This window comes from Budorcas taxicolor, chromosome 19 (genome assembly GCF_023091745.1).
Source record: "Budorcas taxicolor isolate Tak-1 chromosome 19, Takin1.1, whole genome shotgun sequence".
NCBI classification, from domain to species: Eukaryota; Metazoa; Chordata; class Mammalia; order Artiodactyla; family Bovidae; genus Budorcas; species Budorcas taxicolor.
Genome location: NC_068928.1, coordinates 50,717,930 through 50,738,792, shown reverse-complemented (window position 1 = coordinate 50,738,792; position 20,863 = coordinate 50,717,930). Strand labels below are relative to the sequence as shown.

The following is a 20,863-nucleotide window of genomic DNA, read 5'->3' as shown; positions in this document are numbered from 1 at the left end:
CTTTGGGCAGCGGGGGAGGGGAGAGGGTGTGCGTGTGTGTGTCTCTGTGTGTGTGTGTGTGTGTATGCGTGATGGCTTCGCAGATTTGGGTTTTTATCACCCAACGGAGCCAGCAGCCTTTCGCCGCGGTGCCCTCGCCGCAGGGACCCGCGAAGGGGAAGCGGCGAGCAGTACGGCCGGGTTCCCTCAGGCTCCTCCGGACCGAGCGTGGCCGGGACGGTGCGTGTGCGCGGGGGGATCGGGGCGACCCGGGTGGCCCACGCGCGCGCGTGCAGCGGGGAGACGCGCTGGGCGCTCGGGGCCCGGCCGCCCGGCCTGGCGGGACTCGGGCCGGCGGGGTAGGAAGGGTGGCAGGCTGGCGGGTGGGGGCGGGGACCCCCAGGCGAGCCGAACCCCCAAGTCACCTAGTCTCCTCTGCTTGCATCCGCAGACTATGGATCCGCACGGCGGCTGCCGGCTCGGCACGCGGCCGCCCGCCGAGGAGCCCAGTCCGCCCGCGTGCTGACCGGCCCCGCCGCCGCCGCCGCCGCCGGTGACCCCAGACACCGCCTCCTCCGCGCCGCCTGCGCGCCACCCGCGCGCCGAGCCGCCCTCGGGCCCCGGCCGTGCTGCTCCCGGGAGGCGGCGGCGGGCCGGGGCCGGGGCCCGGCATGGATGGCCGCGACTTCGCACCGCCGCCTCATCTGCTGTCGGAGCGCGGAAGCCTGGGCCACCGCAGCGCCGCCGCCGCCGCGCGCCTCGCCCCGCCCGGGCCCACCGCGCAGCCCCCCGCTCACTTCCAGCCCGGAAAGTACTTCCCGTCGCCGCTGCCCATGGCTTCGCACACAGGTCAGTGCCGGCCGGGCGGGCGCGGGAGAGGAGACCCTGCCGCGAGGTGGGCACGGTCGAGGGTCGGATGGGAGCCTGCCCCTCCTCTCTTCGAGCGTTTGCGGAGAAGCCTTCGGTTTCATTTCCCTGCTCCGGCACCGGTGGCGGCCCGCGCGTCCTGCGGGGGCCCCCCGAGCCGGATCATCGCGGTTTAGAGCGCCCTTCCCCGGGGTCCCCCAGGGTCTCGGAGGGGCAGCCCCGGAGCCGGCTAAAAATAAAGCCTTTCCTCCCCTGCACCCTCCCCCACCCCTTCCTGCCGAAGAACTAAATTCCGCGGAAACCTCATTTCTGCATTCTGCATTCACATCCTTAAGACATTCCGGGGCTGGGACAACGAGGCCACTTTCTGCGGGAACAAAAACGGCTGTTGTGACTTGGGGAGGGGAGTGCCGCGGCCTCTCGGATTAGGGCGGTGTGTGCGCGGGGTGAGCGTTAATAGGGACTGCTGGTGTAAGACGAGCAAATCCTGTTTCTATATAAAGCCTTGAAGTGTCAGGGCGAGAATGGGTTTGCAGGGGATGCATTTGCTTTAACAAGTGCCTCTGGTATCCTGCTAAAGCCGGACAAAGCGTGGCCAGATCGTGGCCCAGCCTCTCGGCCTGCGGGAGGGCAGCTCCGGCGCCGGCTCGGCTGGGGGCGGCGCGGGGGCCGCCGCCGGATTTCGGTGCAGGCGAGTTCGCCGCAGATTTGCTCCAAGAGGAGAGAGCTGGGGCCTCCCTGCACTCCAGACCTCTCCCGGGAGAGAGCTGTTCCTTGGCAGAGCTGACGCAGATCTCCAGAGCGGTCCCCCTCTGGGGTGGCTTCGATACTACTGTCGAGCCAGGTCAGAGGAGAAGCAGGGGCAGGCAGAGGGTGGCAAAGGGGCCTCTACCTCGCCGAGACCCTGGAGGTCACTGGCCAGCGCCGGCTGAGCTTGCAGGAAGCCTGAGTGGCTGCGCGTTTGGGGACCCGCTGGTCACCCTGGAAGGTTGGCTTGCTTTTGTTTACAGTTTGTTTTAAACATTAGAAATGTTGTTTGCCTCTTTTTTTTGTTGTTGTTGTTGTTAATTTGGCAGTAACAGTTATTATTGCTAGCTTGATGAACTGTGAATACTAATAAAATTATATCTGCTTTAATGGGATTACAATTAGTGTGTGGATTAAAACGGATGGCAGAGTCAGGCTAGAAGGGAAAATGTCAGAAGGGAGGGCAGTCAGAAAGAAAAACATAAATTTCCTAAAAAGAAAAAAAAAAGAGAAATTGCTTAATTACTAATGGGCTTTTAGCATTTACCACATGAGATTCAAAAAGTTAGAGCAAGCTAGGAGTGGAGGGGCTGGACTCAGCCTTCTCCTGGAATCAGCACTTCGCCCTCGTTTCCTCTTCCAGTGTGAGCCTTTTGCAAGGCTGCGTTTTTCCTCTGCCTCGCTCTTCCCTCTTCCTTGCTTCTTTCCTCTTATAGATTTATAACTCAAAAGAGCAAAAGCACTTGCCTGGGCAATCGGTGATTTTAAATATCTGTCCTCACTGTCCCTGTGGTTGTCTCTCCTGCTCCTGCATTGGAGATGCTGCCTGCCCAGCTCAGCTCACACTGAGGGGCTGTGGTTGGGGGCTGGTAGCCGTAGGGACAGTGCCACAGCATCCCTAGTCCTTTCTGGATGCACCCCCCGCCCCCCGCCATGCCGTATGCCATGCCCTCTAGCCTGGAGGGTAACAGAAGCAAGGGTTCAGAAGGGCCCCTGACACCAAGGCTGTCCCAGTAGTGCACAGACAGGCTGGGGCCATGCCCTCCTGGGGGCTGGGGCGGTGGGCGGGGGGGGGGGGGGCGCATGGCCAGGCTGGATTCCCCATCAGTTTAAGTCACTGCTGCCTCCCTTGTCCCTATTCAACAGCCCACACCCCTCACCAGATCCTGGTCAGCCGCCATTTCTGCTTTCTGCTCATATCCAGATGCAGGCGCCACCAGGCCAGGTGGGAACAGGGTCTGGGTGACCCGAAGCATTGTCTGGCTCATTCCAAGTTTGACCATGTGGTTCTTGGATCGTAGGCCATGGAGGGACTGGAGAAATCAGGTGGGCGCTGGCCTGGTCTGTGTCCTTGACCCAAACCCTACTCACCTCCCCCATATGCAGAGTGTTCTAGAGCTCACTGGAGGTCCCCAGGGTACCCTCAGAGGGGGCAACTGGGGGCCCACATGTCCGCTGCTCCTGGAGGCAGCTTCTACCTCCCTGGGGGACCAGAGAGACCTATTGTGCCTGGAGATGTTCAACCCATTTGTGATGGGAAGGCTGGCCTAGAGGGCGTCCAGCTAGAAACATCTGCCGCTGAAAGGCTTTTGAAATTGCTGAAAACCAGGATCTTGTATTGGTTTTAAAATTTAGCTACATCAATTAAAAGAAAAAAAAAGAATTATACCTCAGACTACTTTGCTTTGGTCTGTACCTATATATGATCTAGTTTAAAAAGGAAAAAGTATAATTAAGTTAAGTTTTTTTTTTCTTTTTGCATCTCGTGTGCGGATTTCAAAATGGCCAGTTTGGCGGACTTTCTTCCCATTTCCGTGACGGCCTCAGGTCCATAAGCCAGGCTGCAACAGCCCAGCCCACCCCTCCCTCCACTGACTATCCAGCTGAAAGGAAAATTGCACCGAGCTTCTTCCTATTTGTTCGGCTCTAACATGGGAGTAGGATCCAGCCACCGGAGATCGAGTCCCTGGCCTCAGGATTCCTCGTCTTGGCCCGCCCCCAGCCTGGGCCAAGGTCTCCCTCCCTGCACTCCTCCAGTGCTGCCCCCACCCAGCGCTTTCAAAATGTCAGCTTGAAGGACCCCGTTGGGAAGTTGGGCTCCAGGGCTTCTCCCATTGTTTTTCTAAAAATGAAAGTGCGGATAGCTTTATCATTGGGCTGTAGGGTTTTATGGTAAAGTGCTGTTCCAGTAACCTTGTCACCAAAAGGTGCAATTAGAATGTTTGGAATCATTATTTTTAGTGCAGTGTTAGATTTTGTCTCTAATACAGATGGTCCGGAGGCAAAGCTGTGAAATCTAGGGGGGGAAAAAATGAAAATCAACAACACACCAACCCAAGATTTTTCATCAGCGCTACTGCCTGGAGCGATTGGGGATCGCGCCTCTCCTCGGAGGGAGCCCGTCTAGTAGGAGGCAGCCCTGCCCGGGAGAAGCCGGGTCCCCGCCCCCTCTTCCAGCCGTCAGCTACAGCTACTGCCCTTCATCCTTCTCTGTGTGTTGCCCTTGGGGCCAAAGGAGAATCACTGGGTCTCCACCCAAGCAAGGCGGAGGTTTCGGCAATGTGACTGCGGGTGGGTTCTCCTCTCCACCCCTTCTCTTGGCTTCTTTGGCATGTAAATGGTCCGGCCTGGAAGCCAGGTGCCCTGGGCCTGTGGTTGTTGTTGGGAGTATACAGGGCGGCAGGTTCCTTCTGGTGGGAGAACCACAAACTTCTCTCCTGCTAAAAGTGCTTCTGATCCTCAATCTCAAAAAGAAAAACGCAGTGGGGGGTGGGGTGGGGAAGATAATTTCCTGGTGTGAAAAGACCCCATCAAAGGATCCCCCTCCTTTCTCATGTGATATTTTTTTGTATAGGGAAAAAAATACAATTTCGTAAATACCTCATTAACTCAATGACACGATGGAGTGTTTCGGCAACCGTTACCAACATTAAGTAGGTGTGAAAAGAGTTACTTTCCGAAGACTCTACCCGTCCTGCTCTGTAAGTGGCAGAAGCAAACATCAAAGCCACGGCTGCCCTGTGGAGCCCAGAATCCAGCGGCCGCGTGGACTGGCCAGGCTGCGGCCGCCTCACCCACCCCAACGAAGCCATTTTTGGAATGTGGGTTTTTTCTCAGTGGGGCTTGTACTGCCCCCATGTCTGATTATTCCTACAGGGATATTCCTATAGGAATATCCAGGTCACGTGAGCACTAAAGCAAATTAGCCATAGAGGCAGGGAGTGGCCTTCTGCGGATCCCAAATCACCCCCAAATGCTCCCGTTTATTCTTAGAAATCTCCCTCGTCTGCTGTGAGACTGGGTTCAACAGCCCGCACAGACAGGACAAAACGCACAGGAGGCTGTTAGAATAACATGGAGGGAGCTAAAAATACCCCTCAGAAACACACATAAAAAAGCCAAATCCAACAACAGAACGAGCTAAAAATATTCCAGGCTTTGGCAAAGAGCACAGAGTTAAATAAATTATACAAGAGCCATTCATGGGAGCAAGTTGACTTTCTCTCTTACGGGAACTTGGTTCAAGCTAATAAAAATAATAATTTACTGGCCACTGAGCTTTGCTTGAGTTTAGATTTAATTGGTGGGGCTTCTGGCATTTGTCACTTCTTGGCGATTAGTGGGCTTGCCCTGGCCTGGGGTGGGATGGGGAGGGGGTACTGAGTCTGGGTCCCTGGAAGCAGGGGCAGGGTTCTCCGCCCCCCACCCCACCAGAGGAGCAGGGCCTGGGTACAAGGGCAGGATGCCCAGGAGGCCGGAGAAGGAGGGAGGCTGCAGGGGAGTGGTCAGGGAAGGCAGAAAAGGGACAGGCAAGGCGCCGCTATTTTAATTTGATAAATGATCGTACACCTTTAAGAGTGTGTTTTAACAATCAAGATACACTCCAGCAAGTTGATAGGATGTTCGCTGTCAACTTACATATGTCATCAGCGCGGGCTGTGAGCATAAATAATGTGCGAGAGTGTGCGGGATGCGCTGCAGCCTCTCCGGGAGGCCGGCAGGTAGCACCCCTGTCTCTCCTGCGGTCTGGAGGCAGCTGCCAGAGGAGGAAAGGCGTTGGGGAATTCAGGTCGGGTCTTTCCTCTCTGGGGAGTTCCCAGATCTCCTCACCAAAATAAGAGCTCCAGACAGTTTGTTCAGGGAAACCACTGAGGGTGTGATCTGAGGCTGGAATCCAATATTGGCTGGTGTCTTTTCAGGGCAGATGTCTTAAGTTCAGCCATTTCCCAGGAATGTCAGACTTCCACCTTGGGATTAGGGTCAGAGTAACCTCCTTTGCTGTCTCTGCTTATTTGCTTGCTCTTGATGGGATGCCCACCCCACCCCCCGAAATCCCAGCAGGCCCTCTCAACTCCCAAAGGACTACACTTCCCAGAATGCCCCTGGTCTAGCTCCAGGGTCTGAGCCTGGGACCGGCCCTAAACTGGGAATTCCCAAGCTCAAATAGAGTTCAGCCAGTACCACTGGGAATGAGTGCTTTCTGGGTGGAAAGAGGCCTTGGTCACCACCCCCAGGGTCCCCTTGCCCTTTCTTCTGAAAGAGGCCTCTGGGCCCCCCACCCCCGCCTGCCCTCTTCCCTACCATAAATATCTAGGCCCCCAAAGATAGGAGCTGCCCCTCTATCCCAGCGACTTTGTGCAGCAGGGCAGGCAGCTGCCTTGATTGGCGTGGCCAGAGTCTCAGGGGGATTCCCACCAGTTGCCCTGATCTCAGCCCTTTGCACAGGGCTTTCTCAGAGGGGCCCTGGACACTCTGGCCAGAGGTCAGCATGGAAGGGATTTGGGGACTCCACCTGGGTGGCCTCAGGGCTGATCTCTGCTTAGAGAGTCCAACAAGAAAATCCTGCACAGCCTCTGGAGCGTCGCCCCTCTTCCCAGCCTCACGTCACCAGGCAGCAGTAGCCCTGTCAATGCCATATTGACTAGCATCCGCCTTGGATGACTTCTGATGACTAGAAACCATCCCCCCAGGGCGGAGGTGCTGCCTTAGCCCCTCGGAAGGGGGCCCGTCATCACCCATCCAGAGAAAGTTCTCACTCGGGCCACTACCAGCGGCCTCTTGGAAAGGTGGGCGCCCCTTGGAAAGGCCATCCTCGGAGGTCTTTGCTGGGCCTTGTGCCAGAGCTCTCAAGCTGATGCCAGGGCTTCAGGGTGTGGCACCTGCCCTGTTTGGCAGTAGGTGCCTCGCACTACTGGGCTCCACCTGCCTCACCCGCCAGGGGACGGCTCCCCCGGGGTTCCTTGGTCCCTATTAACCTCTGGGCCCTTCTTTCTCCCACCGAAGGTTCAGGATTAAAAGCAAACAACAAGATCACAACCAGCATGCACTGTCTAGAACACATCCCTGCAGCTCCGGGCTGTGCCAAGGAAGGTTCGGGCCTTGCAGCCTGTGCTCCGGGGCTGCTGCTCCATCTCGGCTTTGACGCCCTGCCCGCTGACGTTTTTATGGGATAATATACCGTTTAGATCACGCAGGCCTATTTGTCAGTGGGCCGCCCCTGTTTGTTGTAATATATAATATTACTGCCTCCAGTGGCCCTGCCAGCAGCTGCCACCAGAGGATGGGGACCAGTCGGGAACTGGGTGTGGGATTGGAAAGGGAGGGGCGCAGGGTGGGAGTTGCCCCAGCCCCACATAGGGGCTTGGAGTGGGTTTGCAGCAGGCCGAGGGCCTGGCGGGGAGGCATCCAGTGCCCAAGCAGGGAGCCAGCCGGGCTGGCATCCGAGGGCTGCTGCAGCTGTCCAGACGATTAGGTTCCAGATTGGATAAGCCAGGAAGCTTTTTTTTTTTTTTTTTCATTCTGACCTAGAGCCGGGGTGGAGGAGGAGGAGGAGGGAATGAACAGGTGGGTTGGGTTCCCTGCCCCCTCGCTGCCTCCCCAGGGCCCCCAACAAAGAGTCCAGTGTCTTTAGATCCAAAGATGTTTGACACTGGGGAAGGGGGACCCACTGTGTGCCTGGAACAGAAGGGAAAGTTACAGCAGTCCTGTTCCATCCAAGTGCAGGGACTTGGTTTCCAGTAGAAATTACCAGAAATGCAGGGGAGGATGCCTGTACTGCCGAGAGAGGCCCCTGCGCGGCAGACTGGGGTCCCCCAGGGTGGCCTGGGGCTGTCTTCTTGGGGCACCCCGCCAAGTGAGAGAGAATCATCAGCCACATTTAAGTGGTGGTTTATGGACTAAACCACCCTCTGCCATCTCCTTGAGAAGAGGCAGTCTTGGCTCTATCCCTGTGCTCCTCCTTCAGGGAAGCCAGGGCCTTTCTTCCTTGGGACTTTGTTCTCAAAGGCAGCTCTGGGGAGGACACCATGGCCCTAATATCACACAGCCAGGCCAGGGAGGGCCCCCTCCCCTCAAGGCAGGTGTGCTGGGAGCCCAGCTGGATGGGGGTGAAAAGAAGGCAGGTTGGGGACAGTGGGATGAGACTCTAGGGGTGGGACCCAGGGTGGGGATGTGCTGATGGGGGTGGGGAAGGAGCTGCACTTCCAGGCTGCTCTCCACCAGCATCTCAGGGCAGCTCCATGTGGCAGGCTCCAACTTAGCACCAGCCTTGCTGCCTGGCCCTGCTTGTGTCCCCTTTGGGGGCAGAGGCACAGACCCTGTCGTCGTCCCCACAGGGTCGCCAGCACATTAACTGGCCGAGCTCACACAGGCATGGACACTCATCACGCCTGATCACGTGTGCTCATACCCTGAGGTATGTCCTTACACTCACATGTGCTCACACTCATACACAGACACAATGGGCCTTCAAGGAATCACATCCTAGTTGGCCTGGGGGGTAGCCAGCGGGCCCAGTGATCAGAATGTGTGTTCTGGTCTGTCTCCACTTCCCACCTCCTGCTCCATCCTACAGCTCCTGGCCAGCTGCCGGAGGTGGAGCCTAAAAGTCCCCAGTGACCTTGGTTGACAGACTCAGAGGCCGACGTGCCGGGGTTGGTGCTGGTGAGCTGCCTGCCCCTGCTTCAGCCCCCTCCTTCCCTCTGTCACCATGGAACCCATCTTTTGGTTTCCACTGAACTGGAGCTGGTCCTTTCCCAGCACCTGCCCCAGGCTTCTTCCAGTGAATCTGTCCAGTTCACTTCTGTCACTCAGTCATGTCCGATTCTTTGCCACCGCATGGACTGCCGCACGCCAGGCTTCCCTGTCTATCACCAACTCCCAGAGTTTGCTCAAACTCATGTCCATTGAGTCAGCGATGCCATCCAACCATCTCCTCCTCTGTCGTCCCCTTTTCCTCCCGCCTTCAATCTTTTCCACCGTCAGGATCTTTTCCAAGGAGTCAGTTCTTTGCATCAGGTGGCCAAAGTATTGGAGTTTCCGCTTCAGCATCAGTCCTTCCAGTGAATATTCAGGACAGATTTCCTTTAGGAGGGACTGGTTGGATCTCCTTGCAGTCCAAGGGACTCTCACCAGTCTTCTCCAACACCACAGTTCAAAAGCATCAGTTCTTCGGCGCTCAGCCTTCTTTATAGTCCAACTCTCACATCCATACACGACTCCTGGAAAAACCATAGCCTTGACTAGACGAACTTTGGTCGGCAGTCATGTCTCTGGTGAGCCCACGCCCAGTTCCTCTAGGAGGTGCTAGTCAGCTTCCCTGCCCTTTCTCGACCTGCAAGTCAGTCCCAAGCCTGTGTGAGCCTTCAGCCCTGCTTCTCTTTCGCTCAAGGTCTCCCTTCCCCAACACCACCCCCCCACACACCTTAGGTCAGCTCCCACCCCCTACTCTCGTCATTCCATTGTCCTCAAGCGTTCCCAGTACTCAGCATCTATGCCCAGCCACCCACAGGCTCCGGCCACCTCTGCACCCCTCTTTGCTGCCTCAAGTACCTTCTCTGTCCCGTTCCCCTGCCTCTCTTGGAATCTTCCCACCTGGGCAGCCCCCACAGTCACCAATGCTCAGATCCCCGTGACCTCCGGCCCTGACCGCCCTCGGCAGTCTCTCTCATTAGGCCTTGCGGCAGCCCCATCCTCCACCACACGGAGCCACCTTCTCTGAGGGCGGCAGGGTCCCGAGGCTCGGTGTCTCTGCCTTCCATCCCTGTTTCCCCGGAGCTGGGCGTGGCTGTCACAGGCCTCCCTCCCTGCAGGATGGCTGGGGCAAGAGGGGATATGCGTGTCCGTGCACACTGAGGCAAAGCACGCGCATGCCTTTAGACATGGAGAGGGGGCTGTTCGGTTTTTCTCCTACCAGTGTGCCGCCACACTGGAAAATCGAGAAGATAATGCTCTGGGAGAACCTCGTTAGGAAGAGAAGGGCAGGAAACACAGGGGTCTGGATTGGCCCTTGTCTCTACCCTAAAAACCGCCCCGTACCTGACCACACATGGTAGACAATCATGCTGGCAGCATCTCCAGCCTGTGTGGCCACCTCGCAGGGATCAGCTCAGCATCTCCTCGCCTTCCAGAAGCATCTTTTGTCATCTTCAAAGGCTCCCAGACTGTGTTTTAAAAAGGTGTCAGAGCCAGATTGGCAGAAAGGGCAGTCTCCTCCTTAGCGCCATACTCGATGGCAGGGGGCGAGAGCATGGCAGGGAGTGGTCCACTGGGCAGTACAGCCTGGCATCATCTGTATGGCACCAGGGCTGGCCCTTGGGTGCACATGTGAGGTCGGGCTGTGGAGAGAAGGGGCCAGTGGGGATGGAACAAGGCTCAGGATGGGGACCGTCCCTGCAGAGACTCCCCTGCCCCATCCCACTCCAGTAAAGGAGGGACCTGATGGAGCAAAAGCTGGGCACCAGGTGAGGCCACTTCCTGTCTGTCTCTTGACTGTCCCTGGCACCCTCTGCAGGTGGCTCTCTCACCATCAACAGGAGATTCTGTGTGTGATGGGGCACCTACGATGGATCAGAGGGTAGAAGCCAGTGGCCACCTGGGCCCTAGGGCCTGGGGGGCAAGGAAGGACACATGCTGGGGAGAGCTACCCCCTCCCCTCCCCTCTATGGTGGCTGTTTGGGTGACCGAGTAGGCAAGAACTGGGGGTCAACCAACAAAAGAAAAATAAGACCTCAGGAGAGACGAGGGAGCAGGGCTGTGGCCCCTCACCCTCTGCTCCGTGCACCTCCCTGGCCGGCAGGTGTGGCGGCAAGGGGCTGTGGGCACCCGAGCGTTGCATAGCCAGGTGGGGCCCCCACGCTGCACCACTGTGTTCCCTAGCATTTATGCACAAGGAGGCCTAGGAGCTGCTCCAGGTTCTCAGCCTCAGCGCCCAGCCTGGCAGGAGTGCATGGCTGCTTGGGGCTGCTGGCAGTTAGTGGGACCCACTGCCTGCACGTCTCCTGGAGGCTCTTTCCCACAAGCCCTGCCACTCCAGATCCTGGTCGCTTCTCCTTGCCCAGGCAGCGCTCACGTCCCTGCAGCTCTCACTCGGTGGGGCATGGGTCCTGATGCCTACTCTCATCACCCCCTATATGATCCTGGCGGCCGGCAGGCAGGATTCAGGACCCAGGCTCGGACACGGGTGCAGTGAGGACAGGACTGGGCTCCTGCCCGTGGAGCCTCCTGGCCTTCGCAGCGCCACGCGGAAGGGTACCACCAGATCCCTCTGTCCCTGGCTCGTGGGCACAGCCCTCCTTGCCCTACACAGGATGCAGGTGAAGGAGCTGGACCTGGGGTCCCCCAGGACTTCCTAGTCTATCCGATGGGGCAGCTGCCCTGTCCAGCTGACCTGCCACACGCCTGGCCAGCGGGTCACTTGGGGCAGTTTGCCTGAAGCCAGTCCCTTTTTCAAGACATTTTGCATCCCTTTGGGTCTCCTAAAAATAAGCTTTTAATTTGTTTTAAATTAATATAAAAATTAAAGCTCAATTAAATTGTAATGCATCTTTAGGCAAACTCTTAAAAAGCCCTTAACAAGTGTGAATACAGGTAAAATCAAGAAAAGTTGGAAGGTGCACACAAGCAGCAGCGTCTTTTTACCTGTCGAACGTCTGCTCCAAGATACAGGCCAGCGAGATGGTCCCAAGCAGCCGTGAGGCCAATGTGGGTCACCAAGAGGCCCGGGGGCCATTGTTGAAGGCCCGGGTGCCTGGGCAGCCTGTGGCTTCCTTGGGTGCCAGGGTGAGGGTAGGTCACCGTGGCTGCTCAGTGACTGTCTAACGAATGAGCTGGGTTAGAATTTCGTTCTCCGGCCAGAACTCCAGACCCAGGCTGTGGCTTGGGTGACAAGGATGTTCATGCTGTCCGGTCTGGGCAGCACTTTCTCCCCGTATTCCCACATCAGCTGCCTGCCCTAGCGAGGTCAGCAGGTGCCCCGAGCTTCCCTGGGCACTCGCCCTGGACTACCTGGAGCCGATGGAGGTTCAGGGCAGCCCAACCATGCCCTGGGCCCTCCTGGGGAGAGGGCAGCTGGCCCAGGTACCGGCTGCTGGACTAGGTGGCTAGGAGGGTCATGGTGCATCTTGTGGTCTCTAGACTGGGGTGAGGGGCACCCTTTGAAGACTTTGTGCCACTCGGGCAGCCCAGCACAGAGCCCCCTCCTCTACTCTGGCAGCAGAGCCTTTGCCAAAGACACTTGCTTCAAGCCCAGCTTGTGACTCGGGTGAGGGAGTCAGTCCTCAGTCTCAGGGCTGAGTTCCCTGCTGCCTCCTGCCCCTGAAACAGGTGGGATCCAGGTGGTGGAGACTCAGCAAGCCAACTTGCTTGCCCTGTGGTCGCATCGGGAGACAGGAGCTCAGGCTTCTGGGCTGGAGATCCAAGGCTGGCTCTCTGCCTGAGCCCCCCTACCCCCTGCCCCGGCACGCCCTGCAGTAGGGCTGGGTGCACAGGCTGTGGGCTAGCTGCGTGTGCCAGGGATCTTCTCTCTGTTGGGAGCTCCTGCGGAGCTGCCCTGAGCCTATTTCCCCTACCGGCTCCCCAGGGCCGGCTGGCACTCCATCCCTATTTGGGACCCTCGATCAGTGGGGTGCCCTTCTCCACTCCAGAAACAGCTCTCCTTGCCCTGCTCATTTTGACAGTTCCCAGAAATATTGTAGTTGTACGTCAGAGAATTGAGGTTTTCTCTCTACTTACACTCACCGTCTTTAGAAATTAAAATACTTTATCTCTGTACTTTGAAGGGAGTGGGGTGGTTTGTCAGAGCAGCGCTGTTAGAAGCTACAAGGATACAGAGCCCTGGGTGCACCCTGCCCTCTGCCCCATCTCCCTTCTCATGTGGGGCGGGTAGCGCTGCCCCCGGGAACACATTGTGGGGGATCCTGCTCCCCAGCGAGCTGCCCCCACACAGTGCTCCTCTTGCCAGGAGCCAGGAGCAGCCCCAGCCCCAGAGCTAGGCCTTTTCCTGCTTCTGGTCACGGATGTTAGAGTCTGGTGGGGAGGCCAGGTCTACTGCGAGTCTCAGAAGGCAGGGATGGGCTGCAGAGGGTGGCCCATCAGAAATTCAAGAACGTGGGCTCCATGGAGGTCTCTGCCTGGAGAGGCACAGCCCTGCCCCCAACCCCGCCATCTGCTCCCCTCTTGCCCTGCCTGCTCACAGCTGAGACAGAGGGGTGTCCCAGACCAGCTTGAGGTGCTGAGTGCTGGGGTCCAGCGGATGAAGTGTAGGAGAACAGGGTGGGCCCCTATGACCCTGTCCAGGGGCTCAGGTGTGTGTGTGTGTGTGTGTGTGTGTGTGTGTGTGTGCGCACACCCCGATGTCAACACTGGACTACAGCCCCTAGGGCATTCATCTCTTTGCAGCTGGCTTATTTCAACATGGTGTGATGCTTTGGCTGAGTCTCCTTCTCTGGCTGGCAGGGTTTGGAGGGGGTGGTGCTGGTCACCTCCCCACACCGCCGCCCCCTGGCCTTCAGAGGTGTCCTGGAGGGGGAGTGCTGGCCGCTTGCCAAGGAGGGTGTGAGAGGGAAGCAAGGAGGAGACCCCAGAAGGTGCAAAGAACAGGAGGAGGGGGAGCAACCCTCTGAGTCACCCTCTCAGCCAGAGTTCGAGGGCGGCCCCAGGGTGGGTGTTGGCCGCCCCCCTCCCCCTCCAGCCAAAAAGCTAAATTTACCCTTTTAATAAGAACCAGACTTATATCCGGTTTTCCTTTTCTTTTATTAGTTCTGGGCTGTTGGTGGTTGGGCCCGTCCCCCATCATCATTGCCTCTACACTTGTGGGCCTGGTGGCTCAGCAACCACAGAGTTCTCCTGTTATGGCCTGAGAGACGATGCCTTTGGGCCAACCGGGTCTTCTGGAAGGTTCTCCTGGACCAGCGGAGAGGGGCTTCCCATGTGACGCCTGTGTGTTCTGGCAGACACCCCTCACCGGGGCTGCCCCCACATGCCGCCTCCCACCAGCGCCCCTCTCCCACCGCTGCAGCTGTCTCTCTTCCTGCCTCCAGCCTCTTTCTTCTCTCCTGTCCTTCCTCCCTCCCTCCGTAGGCCTGTCTTGCATCCTCTTCTGGTCCCTGCATCATCGCGGGGCTGTGGACAGCAGCTGGGGTCATTGGATGGCGTCCTCAGGGACTCGGGCTGGGGCAGCAGAGGATGGCCGAAAGCAGGGCAGGTTTTGTGTCCATTGAGACCCAGCAAGTGAGGGGAGCCAGACAGGAGGCCCCCGATTCGAGGACAGAGGGGAGTGCTCCAGATCCCGACAGTTTCTGGGTCCTGAAGAGCCTGTCAGTAAGACCAGCCCTGCTGGGAGGGGGTCTCAGATCCGAGGGGGCTTCTGAGCTGCTTCTTCACTGTAAAGGGATCGGGTGTCTGCGGGAAGATGGCCACGCAACCTGCCTGCTGCCCCCAGAACCCATACCACTGCTGGATTCACTTTCAGGTTCAGGTGGCAATGGGTTGAGTCGCTGGGCTGGTGAGGGGGCCAACTCCCAGCCAGCAGGGAGTTGGGGGTCTTGGGACCACAGTTTGGTACAGGCTTAAGGCTTGAGTTGCCCTTCCACCACGAGTAAGCTGGATGAGCCTCCCCCACCATGGTGGAGAAGGAGAGGGGAGTCCTGGCGTCTCTCACATGCCACCATGGGCGTCGCATAGAATCCAAGGCTGGGAGCCTTTTTCAGAGTCTGGGCCAATAAGGAGACTGGTTTGGTGGAGGTGTGACCCTGGGAAGCAGCGTCCCTGGGGGCTGGCCCGGCCTGTGTGTGAGTCCCTCACATGTGAACAAGTCACCACCTCGCACACACTCAGAGCCAGGTGTGTACACCCATGTCCTGAGCGCACACTCAGCCCTGGCCCCAGACCTCCATGCACATCTGTAGCCTGTGTGCGTGACCATTGCCCATATGCACTCTCAGCCATGCACACAGGCCGACACACCCTGAGTGCCCACATACTCACTTCACTGCCTGCTATGCCCACGTGCACACATACACACACACATATATTATCTCATGCCTGGGCCACTGATGGATTCCAGCCCAGTGGGGAGTGTCCCTGGTGACATCAGCAATTAAGCCCGGAACACATGTGCACCCAGAGCGGATCTGGTGGCCGGCAGTGCAGCATAGCCTCTACAGCCCGGCCCCTGCTCTGCGCAATTTGGGTTTCCGGTGGGGCAGTCCAGAGCAGCCCCTCCCACCTGGGCCTGGTATCGCCAGTCCTGTCTCTCTCCCCACTTTCTTCTCCTGGGTGGCCAGACAGATGGACGCCCACCCGCTTGCAGGCAGGCTGGACCAAGGTCTCGCCACCTCTGTCTACGCGGACACCCGGGATGGACATCCGCCCTCCCCTTCCCTCTCCTGGAATGAGAGGAATGTGAACAGTCCACGTGGTGGGCTGTTACCCTTCCTGCCGCCTCCTCTCCAGTCGACTCCCTTGGAGGGGCCTGGCCTAGCACCCGAGGGGCACTTTGGCCTCCCAGGCAGGCCACCTGTCGCGGCAGTGTCTCAGCTGCCCCTGAGGTCCTGGGGGAGACCCAGGGATGGCCCCAGGGGAGCTGGATGTCCCCAGCACCCAGGCAGGCTCTGCCGGGGGCTGGGGGCGGTGGGGTGCCTTGAGCAGGTGTGAGCCACAGGGCGGGAGCGGGTCTGGGCAGCGGGCGGGTGCAGCCGCCAGACACAGCACCCCTGGGGAGCCTCGTGCCAGCGGCCCATCAGCTGGGCCTCCAGCAGCGGCAGGGGAGCTGGAAAGGGCTTGACTCTCAGGAGCTGCCGCCAGCCATCACAGGGAGGCCTTTTGTGTGTGTGCTTTTTTACAACCCATTTCACCGTTTCCAGAAAAGGTAGCTCACTTAAGTCAAAACAAATGCTCCCGCGCTGTACTCCGGGCGCCCACTCCCGCTCCTGCGCTCTCCTAGGCCCTTCTATGTCTGTCCCTCCATCCTGCTGGCTGATGGGGAGGTAGAGGCTGGAGGCAGAGGAGGTGGGCAGGCCCTAGGTCGTCTAGGCCCCCAGGGCCAGCCTCTGGAGTGCCAGCACTTTGAGCTCTGGTGACTTTGCTGCCCGTCAGACACTCCCTGGACTGGAAGCTCCTTGGGGCACCCCTGGACTCCACGGCAGGGGCCCCCTCAGCACCCCTCTGGCCTGCCCAACTTCTGTTGAACGTCTTGGCTGCAGCAGGTGGGCCTGGCAAACAGGTTGGCAGAGGAAGGCCCCTTCCCCCTGGTTTCGCCTGGGGGCACGGGGGGCAGCCTCGGGCATGGCCAGCACAGAATGGTCCTATGAGCGCAGGCTAGGCAGTCAGGGGATTCCGGCCCAGCCCTGTCCAGCTGGAGCAGCTAGAAGTCGCCACACGGCCGGGGCCCAGGTACGGTCTGTCTCCCGGTCCAGGTTGTCTGGGCCTCGGGGCGTGGGAACGAGTAGGCCTCCGGGGGTGAGGGCCGGGCCTGAGGAACTGGGCCATGGTGGGGGGTGGGGGGTGTCAACCAGCCCTCCCGGGCATTCTGGCTTCCGGAGTGGTTTTCTCAGCCAGCCCGGCACCCGGGCCAGGCCTCCGTGGTGTCCCAGGCAGAGCTGAGGCGGCGCTGGAATCGGGGCTGGAGCCCTGTGTCTGGGGCTGCAGACCTTGGCCTGGGCCGGCCGGGCAGTGGGGACGGCAGGCTGGGGGCTGGTGTGTGGTTACAGAACCGTCTGCCTCAGTGGCCCTGTTCAGGTCTTAGTCCTGAGATGATGTTCAACTTGGCCAGATGGCTCTGTTGTGAGCCCCTAGAGGACGCAGGGCACTGGCCACCGTGACCATGCTCCCTGGACAGGCCACATCCAAACCCCAGAGGCTGCGGGGCCAACAGTGGTGATGCCTACCCCTTCATCAGTCCCGCGGTGGGCCGGCCACCTGGGATCACAGTGACCTGCGTTAAAACAAGGCTGTGAGAAGGGCTAGGGCAGACAGTGCCAGGGTTAGGGCTCCTAGCCCCTGGGGGGCTCTGAGCCGAAAGCCCCTCTGGCCCTTCCTGCTGCTTGGGGCTCTCACTGTCCCCTCCCGGGTTGCTAACCACAACACTCCGTGGGCAAGGACCTTGCCAAGAGGAAAGAAGTCTCCAGCCCAGTTCCCGGCCAGACTTGGCTGTGCAGCTTCAGCCCTGGCCGGGGCCCAGGCCGCCTCTGCTCAAGCTCTGTCTGGGACTGGCTACTGGTCGGCGGCCGGGGGCTGGGAGGTGGCAGCCAGGTCTGCCCATGCCTCTGCTGGCTGGGCACGGGGCCATGGCCAAAGTCCTTGGAGGTGGAAGTGACACGGGAGCATGGATGCTCTGTCTGAGGGTCAGGGGTCAGATGGGGTGGGGGAGGCTCTGGGTGCCAGCCATCCCCTCCCTGACACCCATCATGGCAGTGCCCACCTGGCAAAGCCTGTAGGACCTGCGGCAGCTTGCAGATTTCTAGCCCAGGACAGCGGGAGGAGACTGACCCTTTTGGAGCAAGGCTCATGGAACCCACCAACTGAGCAGGGTCCGGGCTGGGAGGCCCATGAGGGAAGTTGGCTTTGCAGCTGCCCAGCGCCCATCCCCCAGGGCTGGCCTGCCAGTCAGGGAGTATGAGAGCCCCTGGCGGGACCTGCTGCTGTGGGCTGGGGCCTTAGGAGAGGACACCTGGGAACCTTCAGGTGGCCCACCAGGGCGAGTGCCTGGAAAGTGGCCCCTGGAATGTGTGTTGCTGTGCCCCAGAGCAGCAGGGTCCCTGATATCTCTGTTTCCTTCCTTGTTGTATCTGTCATTTGAATGTCTTACAGTGAAGATATAAAGACATAATATTTATGTGATAAGGCTCTTCCGTTTTCAATGTGAAAGGAAAAAGGAGGGAAAAGACACCCTCCACCCCCGAGATAAATGGTCCAGCCTGAGGCCGGACACTGGGGCCGCAAACCGCCCACAAGGCTGGGGAAGATGGAGAAGCAGGGGCATCCCCAAAAGGCTTAGAGCAAAGGAGGGCCCTGGGGAGCCTTGGACCGAAGTCAAAGGGCAAGACTGGAGTGCCGTCCCAGCCACTCACTTCCCACACTCAGGAGCAAGGGTTCCTTCCTTATGGACTCAGGAAAGGCTCCAAGAGGGTCCCCCAAATTGGGAGAGTGGCTGGCCTAGACAAGGTGGGCGCACAGCAGGAAGCCCAGCCTGTCGGTGTGTCCCCTGCCCCGTGGAGCTGGGACCAGTGCCTCTCCCCGCCAAAGCGCCCATGCAGTGGGACATCCCCTTCTGGGATGGTGTCAAAACAGGCACCCTTAAGAGTGCCCAGCCAGGGCCAGGGCCAGTCTCCTGGGGGAGGGTGACAGGAAGTCCCACGTCTCCCTCACCCCAACCCAGTTCCAGCTTAGAAGACTAGTCGAACATCCCCCTCTGGGCCTCAGGGATGCTCCCCACTTGCCCCTGCAGGGTGCCCGGGTGCGGGAGACCCTGTGAGGGGGCCCACCTCTGAGCCTCAGTTTCCCTGCATCCAGACTGGAGGGGCCCTATGGGATGCCAGGCCACTCCTCCCGCCCAGCCTCAGGCCCACCCACCGCCCCCACCCGCTGGGCTGTGGGAGAACGCAAGGTTCTCAGGCCAAGCTCCCAGAGAAATCCTTTATCCAGACCGACTTCTGGACTCGGTTGCTTCCCACTGTCCCCAGGAAGAGTAGGGCGGAGGGACTTCCCTGGGAGGGTGCGGGGGTGGGAAGGCCTGGGGGACATGGGGTGGGCCTGGGCGAGGCAGGAAGAGGCCTCACTCATCCCACAAGCATGGCCCCCCCCCCAGGGTCCCTGGAGCCCAGCAGGAACCGCCCTCCATCTCCTGCCTGCTCTGCGCGCCCGCCCGGGAGGCCAGTACTTCCCTTCCCAGCCCAGAGTCTCCTCCCCTGGCTGGACGTGCCTGTGGTCTGGCCAGGGCCCATGGCAGTCCCAGCCCTGCGGTCTGGGAAGTCCCTGGCTCTTGGACACCTTCGCCCCCTGCCCCTGGGTCCTCTGGTCCTTTCAGGGTCTCCCTTTGGCCTGATAGCCACCACAGAGGTCAGCTCACACCCTAGCACCCAGCCAGCACTCACAGACCCTTCTGCTGAGGCTGGTTCCTGGGAGAGGCCTTTCTCATCCACAAGTCTCATCCTCGAATGGGAGTGAAGGGAAGTGGAGGGGAGCTGCCAGGGTCCCGGTGGGGCAGCCCCTCCCTCTCCCCTGCTCCAGGGCCTTGCCGCCTCTCTGCTGAGTCACCTCACGTCTGGGAAGCTCCCAGGGCCCAGCCAGGCTGGATGAGACATCACAAATTTGCAAATTCCCCTTGCCTCCCGGGTAGGGAAACAGCTGCCCTGACTCACCTTGGGCTGGGCCTGCAGCCTCCTGGAGCCCCCAGAAACCTTGCAAACCCTGCCAGGCTGCTGCATTCAGCCTAATGGGATGGTGAACCCCCAGAACCTTGTTCCCCATCCCCTGAGATGGTCCCAGGCCAGGCTCACTGCCCATGGAATGGAGGTGACAAGGTGCCAGGGGGCCGTGCCGGGGTAGGGGCTGAGCGGTGCAGCCCAGACCACCCACCTGGCACCGGGGGCTGCACTGCGCAGAGTGCACGGTGTACATCATTCCTAGGCAATCCACTGGTTGCCATGGTAACCTGGAGAGACTCGAACAGCCTGGCCTTGGCCACTGGACAGGGCAGAGAGGGGGACACAGTGTCAGAGGGTGCAGGTAGGCAGACCATGGAGGCTAGCTGCTGGGCGAAATGCCGAGTATCCTGAAACATAAATGGCTGACTGCGTCTCAATGCCACCAGGAGGGCCTGACCCTGAAAAACCCTGGGGACATTAAAGCAGATCCTGCCGTGTCCGTTCTCGGGCTCCTCCTGTGGTTCTCTCTTGCTCTGCCTCCGTTTCTTCTCTTGCTCACCTGATAGAGGGCATCCAGTGTGATGAGATGGTTAACTGGACCTGGGGAGAAGGTTGAAGACCCTGCTTGGGGGGGAAGGCCAGAACCCTAGTGCCACCTGGGGGGAGAACAGAGACGGCTGAGACCTGCTGACCCTGGACCTTTTCGGGAGGTGCACTCTGGCAGGTCTGCCAGCAGCTAAGAAGCCTGGGGGAGTCAGCCTCCGAAGTGAAGACCCGCCCGTAGGGTCGATGTTTCCCTCAAGCCCTGGGTCCCTGAATGTTTATTCCCACAGTACCTGGCACCTGGTTGCTGGGGGTGGTGGGCGGGGTGGAGGACAGCTCAGCTGAAGTGCCAATCTTCAGGGTTTTGCAAGAACAGGAGGGTGTCAGGGCCTCCAGGGCCCGAGCAGGCAGCTTCTCCCGCCTTGGCTTCTTGGCTGTTTAAAGACAAAAGCCCGGGAACCTTGGGGCCTGAGAGTCAGCCCTGGGAAAGGGCTCCTTAGTGCTTGTCCCTGCCCAGACTCACTCTCGCCCACTGTGTCCACAGCTAGCAGCCGCCTGATGGGGAACTCTCCGGCCTCCTCTTTCATGGGCAGTTTCCTCACCAGCAGCCTGGGCTCGGCGGCCTCTGCGCACCCCAGTGGCCCCACCCCGTCCCCCTCGGAGCAGGCCTACCGGGGCTCACACCCTGCCACCTCCCAGATCTGGTTCTCCCACTCCCATGAAGGTAAGTCAGGGGCCCAGGCTCCCAGCCGCACCCTGCTGCTAGAGCCACTGGGTTCTTGATCGTGGTTCCCAGGGCCTATGGGGAAGCAAAGGGCTCCCCTGCTGTGGCTGGCAGACCGTGCCAAGCACCGGGGCAAGGGGCTGCCTCCCTGTCGAGGACACTCCCATGGGGGAGGTGGTAACTGGTTGGAAATAGAGTGTGTGGGCGGGGGACGGCCCTGCCAGTCAGTGGTCCTGGCCAGATGTGCAGCAGAGATGGGCAGAGAGGGAAGAAGGGGTGGGGCCGGGAAGGCTCAGGGGAGCTGAGGAAATGTGGAACACAGCTGCGCTGGCCGGGCAGGCCTGCGCCCACCTCCCAGACT

General features: G+C 59.6%; 1 protein-coding gene across 1 annotated transcript in view; it reads left to right on the top strand.

Moving 5' to 3' along the window:
* Positions 1–650: 650 nt before the first annotated feature.
* The window catches only part of BAHCC1 (BAH domain and coiled-coil containing 1), a 56,518-nt gene continuing 36,305 nt past the window's right edge, over positions 651–20,863 (top strand). Inside the window, exons 1-2 of the mRNA XM_052657785.1 lie at positions 651–828; positions 20,323–20,502. Of these exons, the coding sequence (XP_052513745.1) occupies positions 651–828; positions 20,323–20,502 (358 nt within the window). The remainder of the gene's footprint in view (positions 829–20,322; positions 20,503–20,863) is intronic.